Raw genomic sequence first — 19,535 nt, forward strand, 5'->3', positions numbered from 1 at the left:
GATACATTACGGTTTGACCTTCTCGAGCACGGCCAGTGCAGCCGACTGCCAGATCTACACATCACCTTGTATCATACATAACGACTCATTATTTGTAGATAGTCAGAATTTACCCACGACACATCACGGTTTTGATGCTCTCGAACCCGGTCTACGATTATTTTCTCAACATTGTACATACTGCCGCATTCATGACAACTCGGAACTTTCCGACTTGGAATCTCGTTGTATAAAGTTAATGTCCGAGTTTCCCCACTTGGAACTTATCAGAATCAACCAAAAGGAAGCTCTACAAAAAAATGTACGCAAATATTAACTCGGGGGTTCCGAGTTTCCGACTTGTCTGGAACGCGGCATAGTAGCTTCTCCACGTCTCACTGCTGGCCTTGCTGCCACACACTGCTGCCGGTGACTCCGAAGTGGAAGATGGCTGCGGTGGAGCGTCCCCCAGTCAAGGAAGGGGTCCGGATAGCTTTACTCTGTTTCTGTTGGTATACTGTTAGTTCGGGAGGCAACGTAGTTAACAAAATTATTCTAAATGGGTTCCCTTATCCTGTCACAGTTTCGCTTTTTCATATATTCTCAATCGTCGTCTTCCTTCCACCGTTGCTGCGAGCATGGGGAGTCCCCAAAACAGAAGTACCAACTAGATACTTCAAATGGTATATTATCCCTTTAGCTTTTGGAAAATACTTCGCATCTGTTTCGGCCCACTTCAGTATATGGAAGGTACCTGTTTCCTACGCACACACTGGTAAGCATTGCACGAACTCCGAATCAGGCTAGCTAGCTCAGAATCATTGCTTGGTATTCTAACTAGCAGCATGGAATGCTAGCATTAGCTTGCTAACATCAACTTCAATTAATTGGTTTCTTGTGCTGGACAATTTAGACAAGCTTTAAGTGAATTGGCTTCCTTTGCATGGGACTGTATTACCCACGTTCCGTTTAACCGAGGAGCTTGCGACATACTTGGTTATTTGAATACCTTTTTGTTTGGGGGAGGGCCCCACCTAGCCAGTGCCTAAACTTGTAACTACGTTACTTTTATTTAACCATTATTTAATTAGGCAAGTCAGTTAAGAACAAATTATTCTTTACAATGACGAGCTAAACCCGGACGACGCTGGGCCAATTGTGCTGCACCCTATGGGACTCCAATTACGGACGGATGTGATACAGCCTGGATTCGAACCAGGGTGTCTGTAGTGACGCCTCAAGCACTGAGATGCAGACCGCTGCGCCACTACAGTTGTCTCATTCAGTGGCAAAGAACAGTAAGGCTGGGTTTCCGTTGATTTGTGGTGGGTCCAGAGATCATTAAGTAAATGGTTAAACATGTGCGTTAACCATAGTTTTTCTGCTCACAATAGGTTTTATGTTGTGTTACTCCGTATGATGCATTCTTGCCTGCCATATATGATGTCCATTGTTACAACTACAGCGTACTAAGCCTAATACAACTACCTGCTACAGCGACAGCCTATAGGGGAGTGTGTGACTGCAGTTTGTTACCTCTAAATGAAAGCGTAAAATATGATTATTCACAATGAGTATTTGAATTGTGCTCTCATTACTATGAGAAAGCAGAACTTCAAGGTACTGTGTCAGGGATTGGCATTGAGTTCTGAACAGCACTAGCCCATCGGGCAAGACAGGAGTATTTCTTGGTTAACCGAAGATTATGGTCACTTGATTGAAAATGTAGAAGTAGTTTACACATGGAAATGCCATTACTTGTCTTTCACCTAAAAAACTGGGAGGAACCAGAATGATCTGTTTAAGATACTGAACATCTTTGCAGAAAATTCCACCTGCCAAATTACTGTTTCCTGACTGCTCAGTTCACTTGCCCCCGATAACACTTAATGTCAATCCCTATGTGTTATACCCTTTACTTCCTAATTTGTTAGGTACCTAATGTTGGATGTCAGCCCCCATACAGTGTAACTGTAACTCATTGCTGTCTCACTTCACTAACTGACACGTCAAGCTATGGCGTGATGATGCAATATGCAAAGTAACACGTTTGTTGTTACCAGGGGTGTGTCTGTGACGCACAATACACAATGAAACTTAAACTGTAGGTGTGAGGCACAGTTGCATGGTCAACTAAGTCTTTAAACCACTGTATCTCAAAAGTCATGCTCCTTACATTTCCAATCAATACCCGTTCCACTCAAGCCATTGTCCTCAATTCATGCACTGAACAGGATCCTTTTATCCATTTTCCAATCTGACATTCTTTGTTTCTTTTCACCCCACAGTCAAAGCCACAATGCCAATATGGGTTGTGTTGTTATCAAGGATTATCATGAAGGAGAAGCAAACGACAAAAGTGAGTAACTCAGAAAATTGATTGTGTACATAAAGCTGCTTTGGAAGATATTTTGTCCAAGCAATGGTGACATGGCACAATATGATATATATCATATCTGCCAGGCTTGCAGGTGCATTTACAGAAAATTTACCCCTCTTCTTACATCATGTTAACACTGCAGGGGCTATAGGAGTGTTCCGCAATAACAAAGCTATTTATGTGTCAGAGGCATTTAGAGGTTGGGCAAATGTGACATGTCGCAAAACAAATGAGCAAAACAACTGCATGTGTATGGATGTCCATTTTTTTTCAACTGTACTTTGAGACTCCTCCATGATTAGGAATATCCTGCTGACTTTGGCCTAGTAACACTTTATTTGGATAGTCCATCTGTAGATGCTCTACAGACTATCTACTAACCATGACCTTAACCCTAGCCCTAACCTTAACCCTTATTCTAAAAGTACCTTAACCGTAACCTTAGCAAGCAGTTGCTTATCAACAGATCGTTTGTTGATAGTTTTTAACCATCTGTATAGCATCTACAGATGGAAAATCTGGACTACCCAAATAAAGTGTAACCCTTTCTCTTTTGCACTCCTGTCTTGTACCTGTCTCAGGTGTACGTATCTCTCATCCCCATCATCGGAGGAGTGCTTCTGGCCACGATGACAGAAATGTCCTTTGATGTATCTGGGTTAGTCAGTGCCCTGGCCGCCACACTCTGCTTCTCTCTGCAAAATATCTTCTCCAAAAAGGTACATCTTACCAGTCTGCACCCTTTGAAAAATACTGTTATTTATGTGTTATGAGATGATGGATAAAAGTATAGCTGGAGAGCACATTTTGAACTTTGGTGGACATTTGAATGACCTATGTGTTTGGGTAATGGTTGGAGAATAAACTCAAGCGGTTTTATTTAATAGAATACTGTATTGCCCTTGAAGGAATGGATCATGCACACTGTTAAAGCATTCCTTGCAATATTCAAGTGCAGATATAGTAGACAGCACTCATACTAAACATGAAAACACTCGAAAGGAAAACTCAAGGGCAAGGCCTATGAGTGTGAAGCCTTGTGAATCTTTTCAATGTATTTGTTCTTAACATACTGTCGATGGGTAGTGTCCTATACTATGCCGATGTGGCCTCCCTTTAACCAATATTTGAGGAAAACATATTTCCTCCATTGGACATTATTACTTGGTTAAATGTTTTATGAAAACTGACAAGTGCTAGAGTTAAGAATTACTTTTGATAATACTAACTCTGCAGTTACATTATTGTGTAATGATTTGTGATGTTAGAGTTTAACAACCATGTCTTGTTAATTACCAACTGTGATTAGATTTCCTGTCTATCATGATGTTGATGAAGAAAACCAAAGCATTCAACGAACAAGGAATTTGTGCCCTCTCAATTTATAACGATGTGTCTTCGTGTAGCCTTGAGATATATTTTGCTGCCCACTGATTTCCAAGGTCAACACACAACAGTTTTCTGCAATGGCTGGCCTAAGAAATGACAAAGCTATGAATTAATATTCATTGCTTTTTAGGTGCTGCGGGACACGAGAATCCACCACCTGAGACTTCTCAACATACTGGGCTTCAATGCTGTTTTCTTCATGGTGCCTACGTGGGTTCTGGTGGACCTCTCCTCATTCTTGGTTGAGGGGGATTTTGTGAGTTAAAATAATACGTGCTTCAGTTTCGCTCAAGTGTATGCGTAGGTTCATACACTGCTCAAAAAAATAAAGGGAACACTAAAATAACACATCCTAGATCTGAATGAATGAAATATTCTTATTAAATACTTTTTTCTTTACATAGTTGAATGTGCTGACAACAAAATCACACAAAAATTATCAATGGAAATCAAATTTATCAACCCATGGAGGTCTGGATTTGGAGTCACACTCAAAATTAAAGTGGAAAACCACACTACAGGCTGATCCAACTTTGATGTAATGTCCTTAAAACAAGTCAAAATGAGGCTCAGTAGTGTGTGTGGCCTCCACGTGCCTGTATGACCTCCCTACAAAGCCTGGACATGCTCCTGATGAGGTGGCGGATGGTCTCCTGAGGGATCTCCTCCCAGACCTGGACTAAAGCATCCGCCAACTCCTGGACAGTCTGTGGTGGATTGGTGGATGGAGCGAGACATGATGTCCCAGATGTGCTCAATTGGATTCAGGTCTGGGGAACGGGCGGGCCAGTCCATAGCATCAATGTCTTCCTCTTGCAGGAACTGCTAACACACTCCAGCCACATGAGGTCTAGCATTGTCTTGCATTAGGAGGAACCCAGGGCCAACCGCACCAGCATATGGTCTCACAAGGGGTCTGAGGATCTCATCTCGGTACCTAATGGCAGTCAGGCTACCTCTGGCGTGCACGTGGAGGGCTGTGCGGCCCCCCAAAGAAATGCCACCCCACACCATGACTGACCCACCGCCAAACCGGTCATGCTGGAGGATGTTGCAGGCAGCAGAACGTTCTCCACGGCGTCTCCAGACTCTGTCACGTCTGTCACATGCTCAGTGTGAACCTGCTTTAATCTGTGAAGATCACAGGGCGCCAGTGGCGAATTTGCCAATCTTGGTGTTCTCTGGCAAATGCCAAACGTCCTGCACGGTGTTGGGCTGTAAGCACAACCCCCACCTGTGGACGTCGGGCACTCATACCACCCTCATGGAGTCTGTTTCTGACCGTTTGAGCAGACACATGCACATTTGTGGCCTGCTGGAGGTCATTTTGCAGGGCTCTGGCAGTGCTCCTCCTGCTCCTCCTTGCACAAAGGTGGAGGTAGCGGTCCTGCTCCTGGGTTGTTGCCCTCCTACGGCCTCCTCCGCGTCTCCTGATGTACTGGCCTGTCTCCTGGTAGCGCCTCCATGCTCTGGACACTACGCTGACAGACACAGCAAACCTTCTTGCCACAGCTCGCATTGATGTGCCATCCTGGATGAGCTGCGCTACCTGAGCCACTTGTGTGGGTTGTAGACTCCGTCTCATGCTACCACTAGAGTGAAATCACCGCCAGCATTCAAAAGTGACCAAAACATCAGCCAGGAAGCATAGGAACTGAGAAGTGGTCTGGTCACCACCTGCAGAACCACTCCTTTATTGGGGGTGTCTTGCTAATTGCCTATAATTTCCACCTTTTGTCTATTCCATTTGCACAACAGCATGTGCAATTTATTGTCAATCAGTGTTGCTTCCTAAGTGGACAGTTTGATTTCACAGAAGTGTGATTGACTTGGAGTTACATTGTGTTGTTTAAGTGTTCCCTTTATTTTTTTGAGCAGTGTATGTTACGCGTCAAATAATGTGATCTTTTGTTGTCCGGCTTATGAGCTTATATGATAGTGTTTCATCTACTGGTAGTGTGTCTGTGTGTGCTATACATATTATATACAGTGGGGCAAAAAAAGTATTTAGTCAGCCACCAATTGTGCAAGTTCTCCCACTTAAAAAGATGAGGCCTGTAATTTTCATCATAGGTACACTTCAACTATGACAGACAAAATGAGAGAGAAAAAATCCAGAAAATCACATTGTAGGATTTTTAATGAATTTATTTGCAAATTATGGTGGAAAATAAGTATTTGGTCAATAACAAAAGTTTCTCAATACTTTGTTATATACCCTTTGTTGGCAATGACAGAGGTCAAACGTTTTCTGTAAGTCTTCACAAGGTTTTCACACACTGTTGCTGGTATTTTGGCCCATTCCTCCATGCAGATCTCCTCTAGAGCAGTGATGTTTTGGGGCTGTTGCTGGGCAACACGGACTTTCAACTCCCTCCAAAGATTTTCTATGGGGTTGAGATCTGGAGATTGGCTAGGCCACTCCAGGACCTTGAAATGCTTCTTACGAAGCCACTCCTTCGTTGCCCGGGCAGTGTGTTTGGGATCATTGTCATGCTGAAAGACCCAGCCACGTTTCATCTTCAGTGCCCTTGCTGATGGAAGGAGGTTTTCACTCAAAATCTCACGATACATGGCCCCATTCATTCTTTCCTTTACACGGATCAGTCGTCCTGGTCCCTTTGCAGAAAAACAGCCCCAACGCATGATGTTTCCACCCCCATGCTTCACAGTAGGTATGGTGTTCTTTGGATGCAACTCAGCATTCTTTGTCCTCCAAACACGACGAGTTGAGTTTTTACCAAAAAAGTTATATTTTGGATTTTTTTTTTCTCATTTTGTCTGTCATAGTTGAAGTGTACCTATGATGAAAATTACAGGCCTCTCATCTTTTTAAGTGGGAGAACTTGCACAATTGGTGGCTGAATAAATACTTTTTTGCCCCATTGTATTTAACATACACAAGTCCACAGGATGTCATACACTGGGTACCAGAGGAGGCTGGTGAAAGGAGCTATAGGAGGACGGACTCATTGTAATGGCTGGAAGGGAATATTGGAATGGAGTCAAACATATGTGCCTAGCTCCACTCCCATTCCCCAGGTCCTCTCATTTGTTGACTTCTGAAACCATAAAAGCCTTGGTTTCATGCATGTTAACATTAGAAGCCTCCTTCCTAAGTTTGTTTTATTCACTGCTTTAGCACACTCTGCCAACCCGGATGTCCTAGCTGTGTCTGAATCCTGGCTTAGGAAGGCCACCAAAAACTCTGAAATTTTCATCCGTAACTATAACATTTTCTGACAAGATAGAACTGCCAAAGGTGGCGGAGTTGCAATCTACTGTAGAGGGAGCCTGCGGAGTTCTGTCTTACTATCCAGGTCTGTGCCCAAACAATTTGGGCTTCTACTTTTAAAAATCCACCTTTCCAGAAACAAGTCTCTCACTGTTGCCGCTTGCTATAGACCACCTTCTGCCCCCAGCTGTTCCCTGGACACCATATGGGAATTGATTGCCCCCCATTTATTTTCAGAGCTCGTGCTGTTAGGTGACCTAAACTGGGACATGCATAACACCCCGGCCATCCTACAATCTAAGCTTGATGCCCTCAATCTCACACATTATCAATGAACCTACCAGGTACAACCCCAAATCCGTAAGCACAGGCACCCTCATAGATATCATCCTAACCAACCTGCCCTCCAAATATACCTCTGCTGTCTTCAACCAGGATTTAAGCGATCACTGCCTCATTGCTTGCGTCCGTAATAGGTCTGCGGTCAAACGACCACCCCTCATCACTGTCAAACGCTCCCTAAAACACTTCAGCGAGCAGGCCTTCCTAATCGACCTGGCCCGGGTCTCCTGGAAGGATATTGAACTCATTCCATCAGTAGAAGATGCCTGGTTATTCTTTAAAAGTGCCTTCCTCACAATCTTAAATAAGCATGCCCCATTAAAAAAAAATGGAACCAGGAACAGATATAGCCTGTGGTTCACTCCAGACCTGACTGCCCTTGACCAGCACAAAAACATCCTGTGGCGTACGGCATTAGCATCAAATAGCCCCCGCGATATGCAACCTTTCAGGGAAGTTAGGAACCAATATATACAGGCAGTTAGAAAAGCAAATGCTAGCTTTTGCAAATGGAAATTTGCATCCTGCAGCACACACTCCAAAAAGTTCTGGAACACTGTAAAGTCCATGGAGAACACAATCACCTCCTCCCAGCTGCCCACTGCACTGAGGCTAGGAAACACTGTCACCTTCGATAAATCCACAATAGAGAATTTCAATAAGCAATTTCATTCTTTCCACCTGGCCACCCCTACCCTGGTCAACACCCCTGCACTCCCCACAGCAACTTGCCCAAGCCTCCCCCATTTCTCCTTCACCCAAATCCAGATAGCTGATGTTCTGAAAGAGCGGCAAAATCTGGACCTTTACAAATCAGCAGGGCTAGACAAGCTGGACCCTCTTTCTAAAATGATCAGCCGAAATTGTTGCAACCGCTATTACTAGCCTGTTCAACCTCTCTTTTGTATCGTCTGAGATTCCAAAAGATTGGAAAACAGCTGCGGTCATCCCCCTCTTCAAAGGGGGGGACACTCTTGACCCAAACTGCTACAGACCTATATCTATCCTACCCTGCCTTTCCAAGGTCTTCGAAAGCCAAGTTAACAAACAGATCACCGACCATTTCGAATCCCACCATACCTTCTCCGCTATGCAATCTGGTTTCCGAGCTGGTCATGGGTGCACTTCAGCCACGCTCTAGGTCCTAAATGATATCATAACCATCATCGATAAGAAACAATACTGTGCAGCTGTATTCATTGATCTGGCCAAGGCTTTCGACTCTGTCAATCACCACATTATCGGCAGACTCAACAGCCTTGGTTTCTCAAATGACTGCCTCGCCTGGTTCACCAACTACTTCTCAGAGTTCACTGTGTCAAATCGGAGGACCTGTTGTTCGGGCCTCTGACAGTCTCTATGGGGGTGCCACAGGGTTCAATTCTCGGGCCGACTCTTTTCTCTGTATTCATCAATGATGTGGCTCTTGCTGCTGGTGATTCTTTGATCCACCTCTACGCAGACGACACCATTCTGTTTACTTCTGGACCTTCTTTGGACACTGCGTTAACTAACCTCTAGACGAGCTTCAATGCCATACAACTCTCCTTCTGTGGCCTCCAACTGCTCTTAAATGCAAGTAAAACTAAATGCATGCTCTTCAACCGATCGCTTCCCGCCGGACGGTTCTGACTTAGAATATGTGGACAACTACAAATACCTTGGTGTCTGGTTAGACTGTAAACTCTCCTTCCAGACGCAACAAAGCATTCTTCACTCATGCTGCCAAACATACCCTCGTAAAACTGACCATCCTACCGATCCTTGACTTCGGCGATGTCATTTACAAATTAGCCTCCAACACTCTACTCAGCAAATTGGATGCAGTCTATCACAGTGCCATCCATTTTGTCACCAAAGCCCCATATACAACCCACCACTGCAACCTGGATGCTCTCGTTGGCTGGCCCTCGCTTCATATTTGTCGCCAAACCCACTGGCTCCAGGTCATCTATAAGTCCTTGCTAGGTAAAGCCCCGCCTTATCTCAGCTCACTGGTCACCATAGCAGCACCCACCCTTAGCACACGCTACAGCAGGTATATTTCACTGGTCACCCCCAAAGCCAATTCCTCCTTAGGCCGCCTTTCCTTCCAGTTCTCTGCTGCCAATGACTGGAACGAATTGCAAAAATCACTGAAGCTGGAGACCCATATCTCCCTCACTAACTTTAAGCACCAGCTGTCAGAGCAGCTCACAGATCACTGCACCTGTACATAGCCCATCTGTAAATAGCCCATCCAACTTCCTCATCCCCATACTGGTATTTTTTTTCTCCTTTGCACCCCAGTATCTCTACTTGTACATTTGTCTTTTGCACATCTATTACTCCAGTGTTTAATGGCTAAATTGTAGTTATTTCGCCTATGGCCTATTTATTGCCTACCTCCCTCATCTTACCTCATTTGCACACACTGTATATAGACTTTTTCTCTATTGTATTATTGACTGTATGTTTGTTTAGTCCAGGTGTCACTCTTTTGTGGTTTGTGTCGCACTGCTTTGCTTTATCTTGGCCAGGTCGCAGTTGTAAATGAGAACTTGTTCTCAACTGGCCTACCTGGTTAAATAAAGGTGAAATAAAAAAATAAGTAATACTAGATTAACCTCCACACAACAATCTTTAGTATCAGGTTGCCTTTTATTCAGTTGTCTCATTGAGACCACAACCTGGATACGTTCTCTTTTCCTATAAAGTCATGACTAAATCCATTGTTCTCCAAATATCCAAGTAATCACTCCCTCTCTCTCCCTCCTCTGCATAACCCCTCCAGACGGGCATGTCTGAATGGACCGGCACCTTTCTCCTCCTCCTGGTCAGCGGCTTCTGTAACTTTGCCCAGAATGTCATCGCCTTCAGTGTCCTCAACCTGATCAGCCCGCTGAGCTACGCCGTGGCCAACGCCACCAAGAGGATCATGGTCATCAGCATATCGCTCCTAATGCTACGCAACCCCGTCAGCTCCACCAACATCATGGGCATGATGACGGCAATAGTGGGCGTCTTCCTGTACAACAAGGTGAGTCTCTTTGACATGTTTACATTTACGTTTTAGTTATTTAGCAGATGCTCTTATCCAGTCATTACAATCACTGCATTCAACTAAAATGTGTAAAACAACCACTTATCACAATTATTGCAAGTTAAACCTTAAAATATTCACTGTTTGCTAAATCAGTGCTAGTAAGAAAAGAAGTGCGAGTGTGAAGGACTCTTGGCTGGATGGACTCTGTTCATCTTTCGAAAACGTCTAAAACAACCTCTTTAAATAGTATCTTAAATAAGACATCTGTAGCGTAATACAATAGTATCTGAAATTTTCCAACACTTTGGCCACCAACAACTAATTCAACTTAGTTTATGAAATAGATGAACAATTATATCAAATTCAGCATGCAGGTGTATAATATACAGTTGAAGTCGGAAGTTAACATACACTTATGTTGGGTCATTAACTCTTAACGTCTCTAGGGTATGTGGGACGGCAGTGTCCCACCTCGTCAACAGCCAGTGAAACTGCAGGGCGCCAAATTCAAAACAACAGAAATCCCATAATTTAAATTCCTCAAACATACAAGTATTTTACACCATTTTAAAGATAGTTGTTGTAAATCCAGCCACAGTGTCCGATTTCAAAAAGGTTTTATGACGAAAGCACACCAAACGATTATGTTAGGTATGAGCCAAGTCACAGAAAAAGACAGCCATTTTTCATGTTACACAATGCATGTATGTTTTGTTCGGTAAAGTTCATATTTATATCCAAAAATCTGAGTTTAGATGGGACGCTACTGTGTCACTTGGCAAAAAGCCTAAGAAAATGCAGAGCGCCAAATTAAAATTAATTACTATGAAAATTACTATAAAATCAAACTTTCATTAAAGACATTTTACATTTTTTTGTAATTTAGCAGATACTCTTATCCAGAGCAACTTACATTCATCTTAAGATAGTGAGGTGAGACAAACACATAATAATAATAATAATAAAATATCCTTGCACTAGTCTTTTCCTACTAGCACAGACTTTGCTGATAACCCCTTTTATTGAGGAAAAATGTACTTACTACAACTGTTTTTGTGGTGAATACACTAATAGTAAATTGCTCTGGATAAGAGCGTCTGCTAAATGAGTAAAATGTCAAATGTGACTGACTGCCTCAAGTATTTTTTACATTGGATAAAAGTTTAGACTCGGAGCTAGAAAATGGTATATCATACACTGCAGTTGAAGAACAATGGGAAATTAATTCTGCTTTGAAAGTTGATAAACTTGTAACCCAACTTTAGAAAATGGCCCTTGAATGTTTTGGTACACCTACTGGAGAGCTCTTTGTCTACTCCCATTTAAGCGTCATTCACACTCTTAAGGTTTAGCTCCACCAACCTCTTTAAGGATTCACATGTGAGGCCATGTGGTAGACAATGCTCACGCTGCACAGTGCTCGCTCACGTGCTCTGAAACCCACCACCACTGTGGAAAGTTTACATACCACATATAACTTTACTGTGGGAAATCACACAGAGTAATTTACATCAATGTGTATTTTTTTTGTCATCCTTTGTTATGTGCTAAGCTATTTTCTTCACTGCCAACAGGCGAAATATGACGCCAACAAGGAAGCTAAGAAAAAGCTGCTGCCTTCCTCCAAGCAGGACATGATGTCCTTTGACAATTTGGGACTGGACAAGACACAGCCCAATGGTTCAGTGCCTTTCTCCCAAGGTTCAGACATTCAGTATGGTCGAAGCAACGTGTTGACTGACCACTTCCAGTACAGCCGGCAGGCCTACACAATGAACTACGGCGCCTCCAACCACCAGTATGTGGTTTAGGCTGGTGGATTTCTCCATGGACATATTGTATTTGTTTCCAGCAGAATTCTTAAACCACCTCTAACAAAAAGAAAGGCAAGTGCTGTAGTATTGGCAGAGAGGTAAGTATCAGTCATGAGTTGGCCAGCGTTTTGTCCCAAACATGTTCTCTAACATATTCTCTTCAACTCTTTGTGTTGTATTTATTTTGATATGAACACTTAAAAAGGGATAGGTAAGTCAAAATCAAAGTTTGTCAGATGTTTTCAGACCCCAAATGTTGTCCACTTCCAACCCTGTCCTACATCAACTGTTGCAGATAGTGTCAATCTTTCCAGTTCATTTTGGATTGAGGCATACCACTGGATCTTCATAACAGATGGCTTCGAACATGGATTCGTTTGACAAATTTAGATTTGAGTGAACTATCTGTTTGTTTTTTGTTTGCTTGCTAAGGAACAGATGTTCTTATTCTTTTTTCTGTGGGAGTTCGCTAACGTGGGAATAATTGTTACTGTAGTTCAAAAATAAATAGTTCACAACTTTAACTGTATATCAAAGACCATGAAATGTTTACCATGCCCATAATGCCTTGTGAATCAGGCTTGTCCTCAAGGTTACATTGACCCCAATTTTATCACAGAAGGCCTGAACATTTTACATTAATGTTTTGCAGAGATTGGCAACATTTGTCCTATACATGTAAAACCGTTTGCTCTTATGACATTTTCTGGTTTGTCTTTAACAAGTGATGGAGGCATGAAAATGTATATAATCGGTTGTAGGTACAGAAAGGTCCCTTGTTTGAATACCCAATCCGAAAAGGTGAAAAATATGTCTGTGCCCTTGAGCAAGGCCCTTAACCTCCAGAGGTACTACTATGGCTGACAATGTGAAATGACACATTTCACTGCTCTATCCAGTGTATGTGACAAAAACATATATTTTTTTAATTAATTTTGTTCCATATTTACATATCGGTCATTTAATCAATTTGTATCTGATTGGTAATAGCTGTGTAATATGTCGGTAGAAGGGTCAGGATTGGCAGACTTACTGGATCAGGCTTAAGTTTCAGTAGACTCCACTTGTTTTGCCTGTTTGTCATTTTGTTCCTAATATACACACTTACAATCATGTTCTGATTAAGGAGTAGTATTTCCTCCTGCATGTGAGTAATTTAGCCTACAGGGAACAATAGCTGTTTTTCAAAGCTGGTGTGACGCACCTGAACTGGTTATTTAATTTGCAAATCAATGGAAGATGTGACGGAGACTAACTAACTTGTGTGAAGCTCTACCAAAATGTTATCCTTGTTGACTATAAAACGAATATTCTTCTAGTCCAACTTTTTTATTTGAGTTTGCGTGTTTCAATTTGCTACAGCACATTCAAGCATTTTAAGTGGAGAATTTCTTTGCTGTTTCCTAACGGCAGGAAAGTTGGACCTAACCTGATTTTATTGCATGTTCAGCGACTGGCCGGCAACAAACTACATGCTGAGATTTTGAAAAAGCATTTGCTGTTTACCATAAATACAAATAATGTATTTAAATATCCCCCTATGGTATGTGCTGTATCGTTATGGATGGCTGCACAGAGGATCCATATGTATTTACACATTTAAGGACCTCTTGTGTGAGCTTGTGTGGAATTCTCAGGTAGTTCCAAGCTTATCATAGTCCATTTAGTGAAACTTCCATATCATTTAGTTCAGCAGGTTTGGTCTGTTTACGTAATGAAATTCATACTGGCGTGGTGATTAGGCTATGGGGATTTGAATACATTTGACTGTCACTTATGCTTGTTCTCTGCATGTCCTCATGAGTTTTGACTTGACTTTGTCCTATCATTGTCTTTTGAATCATCTTTACAGAGAAGACAATGTAGAAAACTGTCATTGGATAACAAATGTTTTATTTGTTGAAGGAAGGTCAAATGTTGGCGCCACGACTTGGATTCTACGAAATCAATTTTGTCACCTTTAACATAAGATGTTTTGAAGAGCTGTGGTAAGTCAGCTTGGATCCCATCTTATTTTGTATTGTTTGTCATTCTGTTCAAATGTCTCAAGGTCGCTTCTTAAATCTATGGTCGAGTTTGTCACGTCCTTACGCAAGGTGCCAAATGGAAGGAGCTACCTGGCTCAAGTGCATCACAAGGATTATTTTTTTTACTCTAGTTTTTTGACCCAGTAGCATGGAGTGATGAATTCTGATGTGCATTATGTATGTTTAATTTAACGTAAAGCCTAATTTGTCTATACAGTAAGCTAATGGATAACACTTTAAACATGAGAATTTAGAGAAACTTTGTTAGTTCTGGAACGGTATTTGCTATGAGGTTATTTACTGGAATGTACATTTGGATATGTGGGGTTTGCTTTGTAAAAGTTGTATAAAATGCAATTTTTTCTGTGTTTTAAATCTTGAAAAACTGAATTTTTACTGAACCAATGTTTATAGATTTTTATTTATGGTGTCTAGGTACAGAAAAGTATACATAAGTGCAACCATGCACAGTGTTGTCTGCTTACGTTTAGTAAATACTATTTTTAAATGTCTAAAAAAAATAAATGCATTGTGAAATGAATGTATGATTTCATTTTCTTGATAAAGGTGTGCTATACATTGAATGCATAGTAAACATTTATTTGACTTTGGACAGGTGGGTGCTTACATTGGTAAAGGATGAAGGTGAGTCATCTATTACTATTGTTGACAGTTCTAATGATGATCATCTATGTTCAATGCATTGTTTAACTAAACGCTTCAGCCTATCCAATTGCCAACTGTAATCGTAACATATCACACTAACTGTAATTCGCCTAGTTAAATAAAGTATTAAAAATACAATAAAGCAAGTGCTCCCTCTTGTGTCAAGAATAAGAATAGACTTTTAACAAGTTCATAATATTTCCCCTCCATATCTAACTTTCAGGCATGGCATGGGTATTTCATTATTGCTTGGATGAGGACAATAGGACTTCGTATTGGTGGAATTAACTACCAACCACGAAGGAGTCTAAGTGGAAATGTAGCTTTGTATCCATTTTGTAGCTACACCTATCCATTTTCACCATGCCATAGGGGCGGGTAGGGCTATGTAATTCAGAGATGGAAACTTTCCCCTTACATTTATCTAACAACTATTACTCAAAGACTTGCGGCTGCTGTTCCACTTTACACTTCTCACAAAGTATGCACCGGTTAATTTTCCCTCATGGATTTAAAAGGAACGGGTGGAAAATCTCTCCAGCTGCTTTCACCAGTCTTATACTTTTAATTGATATTTAACACTTTTGTAATCTAGTCCCTAAAGCATGAGAGGAAGTGAACACTTCTGGGTGAAAGGGTAGAGAACAGGAACACAACCCAGGAGAACTAGTCATCTCCCTGGGGATGAGGCACACTCCCACAACCTCCATGACAAAGTTCAAAAAGCCAGATTTGTTGTTGAGTCACTTCACTCCTGAGATGCATAGCTGCTGCACAGTGTTTCGAATTCAGTCCAATCAAAGCTTTAGAGGAGAAAAACGTGTGGAAATCCAGCCTGGTCTCATCCCACTGGACACAGACGTCAATTCAACATCTGTTCCACATTGGTTCCAACAGTGTGCCCAGTGGGATAGACTAGATGTAACATAGGGAATGTAAATCCTGGAAACTCATTAGTATGATATGTTACATTTTGGAATGGTTACTTAAGGTAATGAAAATAAGGCGGTTGGTTGGACATTTAGCTCGAACGCCTAGCACCCCAAAGGTTGCGTGTTCAAATCTCATCGACCACTTTAGCATTTTGCAACTATTGTACTTACTACTTTTTTGTTGTTGCTACTTTGCAACTACTTAGCCACCTAGCTAACATTAGCCACAACAAATAGGAATTCGTAACATATCATACTAGCTGTAATTCGTAACAAATGAAATGGTTGATGGACATCCACAAATGAATACATACTGTACCAAATGTAACGTACACTTAGTATACCAAACAGTAGGAATATCTTCCTAATATTGAGTTACACCCCCTTTTTCCCTCAGAACAGCCTCAATTTGTCGGGGCATGGACCCTACAAGGTGTCAAGTGTTCCACAGGGATGCTGGCACATGTTCACCCCAATGCTTCCCATAATTGTGTCAAGTTGGCTGGATGTCCTTTGGGTGGTGGACCATTCTTGATACACACTGAGGGGGAAAAACCCAGCAGCGTTACAATTCTTGACACACTCAAACCGGTGCGCCTGGTACCTACTACCATACCCTGTTCAAAGGCACTTACATTTTTGGTCTTACCCATTCACCCTCTGAACGGCACACACACAACCCGTGTCTCAAGGCTTTAAATGTCCTTTAGCCGGTCTCCTCCCCTTCATCTACACTGATTGAAGTGAATTTAACAGGTGACATCAATAAGGCATCAGCTTTCACCTGGATTCACCTGGTCAGTCTGTCATGGAAAGAGCAGTTGTTCCTAATGTTTTAAATACTCAACGTATACGAGATGGAGAGAGACAGACTTACATTTACTATGTTACGTCTATGCTTGAGTCCAGGTTGCATCTTCCTGCTCCTCTGAGGTTGTTTACACCTCTGCAGAAGAGGCACCAAAGTGTCTGCTATGAAACGTCTGCTTTTTTAGCGTTGGTGAGGGGTAGATCCAGGAAATTTAACTTGACATCTTGTGCATTAACTACCTTTGAGATTGATCCATTAGCCCCTCAAGGGTCTGATATGCAGTAACTAATCACACTATCAGCAAGGGTCTTGGTTTAACAAGTAATGGACACTCTCTATGTGGCTTCAATGGGGAAAAAACAGGTTCTCTCAGAACAAGCTCAACATACTCAAAACCTGATCATTCCTTAGACCCACTCTCAGCTAATTGATACTCCCAACACATGGTTTAGAACAGGGTTCCCCAACTTGCGGCGGTTTTATTTGCCCATCCCCCCCCCCCCCCCCCCCCCCCAAGTTTTCTGAGCAAAAAAATATATATTTACAGTTGAAGTCTGAAGTTTACATACACCTTAGCCAAATACATTTAAACTTAGATTTTCACAATTCCTGACATTTAATCCTAGCAAAAATTCCCTGTCTTAGGTCAGTTAGGATCACCACTTTATTTTAATAATGTGAAATGTCAGAATAATAGAGAAAATTATTTATTTCAGCTTTTATTTATTTCATCACATTCCCAGTGGGTCAGAAGTTTACATACACTCAATTAGTATTCGGTAGCATTGCCTTTAAATTGTTTAACTTGGGTCAAATGTTTTGGGTAGCCTTCCTCAAGCTTCCCACAATAAGTTGGGTGAATTTTGTCCCATTCCTCCTGACAGAGCTGGTGTAACTGAGTCAGGTTTGTAGGCCTCCTTGCTCGCACACGCTTTTTCAGTTCAGCCCACACATTTTCAATAGGACTGAGGTCAGTGCTTTGTGATGGCCTTTCCAATACCTTGACTTTGTTGTCCTTCAGCCATTTTGCCACAACTTTGGAAGTATGCTTGGGGTCATTGGAAGGATATTGACCTCATCCAGTCAGTAGAGGATGCCTGGTTATTCTTTAAAAATGCCTTCCTCACCATCTTAAATAAGCATGCCCCATTCAAGAAATGTAGAACCAGGAACAGATACAGCCCTTGGTTCTCTCCAGACCTGACTGCCCTTAACCAACACAAAAACATCCTGTGGTGTTCTGCATTAGCATCGAACAGCCCCCGTGAAATGCAACTTTTCAGGGAAGTTAGAAACCAATATACACAGGCAGTTAGAAAAGCCAAGGCTAGCTTTTTCAAGCAGAAATTTTCTTCCTGCAACACAAACTCAAAAAAATTCTGGGACATTGTAAAGTCCATGGAGAATAAGAGCACCTCCTCCCAGCTGCCCACTGCACTGAGAATAGGAAACTCTGTCACTAACGATAAATCCACTATAATTGAGAATTTCAATAAGCATTTTTCTACGGCTGGCCATGCTTTCCACCTGGCTACCCCTACCCCGGTCAACAGCACTGCACCCCCCACAACAACTCGCCCAAGCCTTCCCCATTTCTCCTTCTCCCAAATCCAGTAAGCTGATATTCTGAAAGAGCTGCAAAATCTGGACCCCCACAAATCAGCCGGGCTAGACAATCTGGACCCTCTCTTTCTAAAATTATCTGCTGAAATTGTTGCAACCCCTATTACTAGTCTGTTCAACCTCTCTTTCGTGTCGTCTGAGATTCCCAAAGATTGGAAAGCAGCTGCGGTCATCCCCCTCTTCAAAGGGGGGGACACTCTTGACCCAAACTGCTACAGACCTATATCTATCCTACCCTGCCTTTCTAAGGTCTTCGAAAGCCAAGTCAACAAACAGATCACCGACCATTTCGAATCCCACCGTACCTTCTCCGCTATGCAATCTGGTTTCAGAGCTGGTCATGGGTGCACCTCAGCCACGCTCTAGGTCCTAAACGATATCTTAACCGCCATCGATAAGAAACAATACTGTGCAGCCGTATTCATTGACCTGGCCAAGGCTTTCGACTCTGTCAATCACCACATCCTCATCGGCAGACTCAACAGCCTTGGTTTCTCAAATGATTGCCTCGCCTGGTTCACCAACTATTTATCCAACAGAGTTCAGTGTGTCAAATCGGAGGGCCTGTTGTCCGGGCCTCTGACAGTCTCTATGGGGGTGCCACAGGGTTCAATTCTTGGGCCGACTCTCTTCTCTGTATACATCAAATGATGTCGCTCTTGCTGCTGGTCAGTCTCTGATCCACCTCTACGCAGACGACACCATTCTGTATACTTCTGGCCCTTCTTTGGACACTGTGTTAACAACCCTCCAGACGAGTTTCAATGCCATACAACTCTCCTTCCGTGGCCTCCAACTGCTCTTAAATACAAGTAAAACTAAATGCATGCTCTTCAACCGATCACTGCCTGCACCTGCCCGCCCGTCCAGCATCACTACTCTGGACAGTTCTGACTTAGAATATGTGGACAACTACAAAAACCTAGGTGTCTGGTTAGACTGTAAACTCTCCTTCCAGACTCACATAAAACATCTCCAATCCAAAGTTAAATCTAGAATTGGCTTCCTGTTTCGCAACAAAGCATCCTTCACCCATGCTGCCAAACATACCATCGTAAAAGTGACCATCTTACCGATCCTCGACTTCGGCGATGTCATTTACAAAATAGCCTCCAACACCCTTCTCAACAAATTGGATGCAGTCTATCACAGTGCCATCTGTTTTGTCACCAAAGCCCCATATACTACCCACCACTGCGACCTGTACGCTCTCGTTGGCTGGCCCTCGCTTCATACTCATCGCCAAACCCACTGGCTCCAGGTCATCTACAAGACCCTGCTAGGTAAAGTCCCGCCTTCTCTGCTCGCTGGT

The 19,535-nt window shown here is 42.5% G+C and overlaps 1 protein-coding gene across 1 annotated transcript; it reads left to right on the forward strand.

Annotated features, from left to right (window-relative positions):
* Positions 1–250: 250 nt before the first annotated feature.
* Positions 251–14,732, forward strand: slc35e1 (solute carrier family 35 member E1). The gene is made up of 6 exons (XM_039000930.1): positions 251–754; positions 2,268–2,338; positions 2,941–3,078; positions 3,879–4,004; positions 10,099–10,344; positions 11,925–14,732. The coding sequence occupies exons 1-6, from the start codon at positions 427–429 to the stop codon at positions 12,159–12,161; spliced, it is 1,146 nt and encodes a 381-aa protein (XP_038856858.1). The 5' UTR covers positions 251–426; the 3' UTR covers positions 12,162–14,732.
* The last annotated feature ends 4,803 nt before the right edge of the window (positions 14,733–19,535 follow it).

The sequence above is a fragment of the Salvelinus namaycush genome, chromosome 9 (genome assembly GCF_016432855.1).
Source record: "Salvelinus namaycush isolate Seneca chromosome 9, SaNama_1.0, whole genome shotgun sequence".
Taxonomy (NCBI): Eukaryota; Metazoa; Chordata; class Actinopteri; order Salmoniformes; family Salmonidae; genus Salvelinus; species Salvelinus namaycush.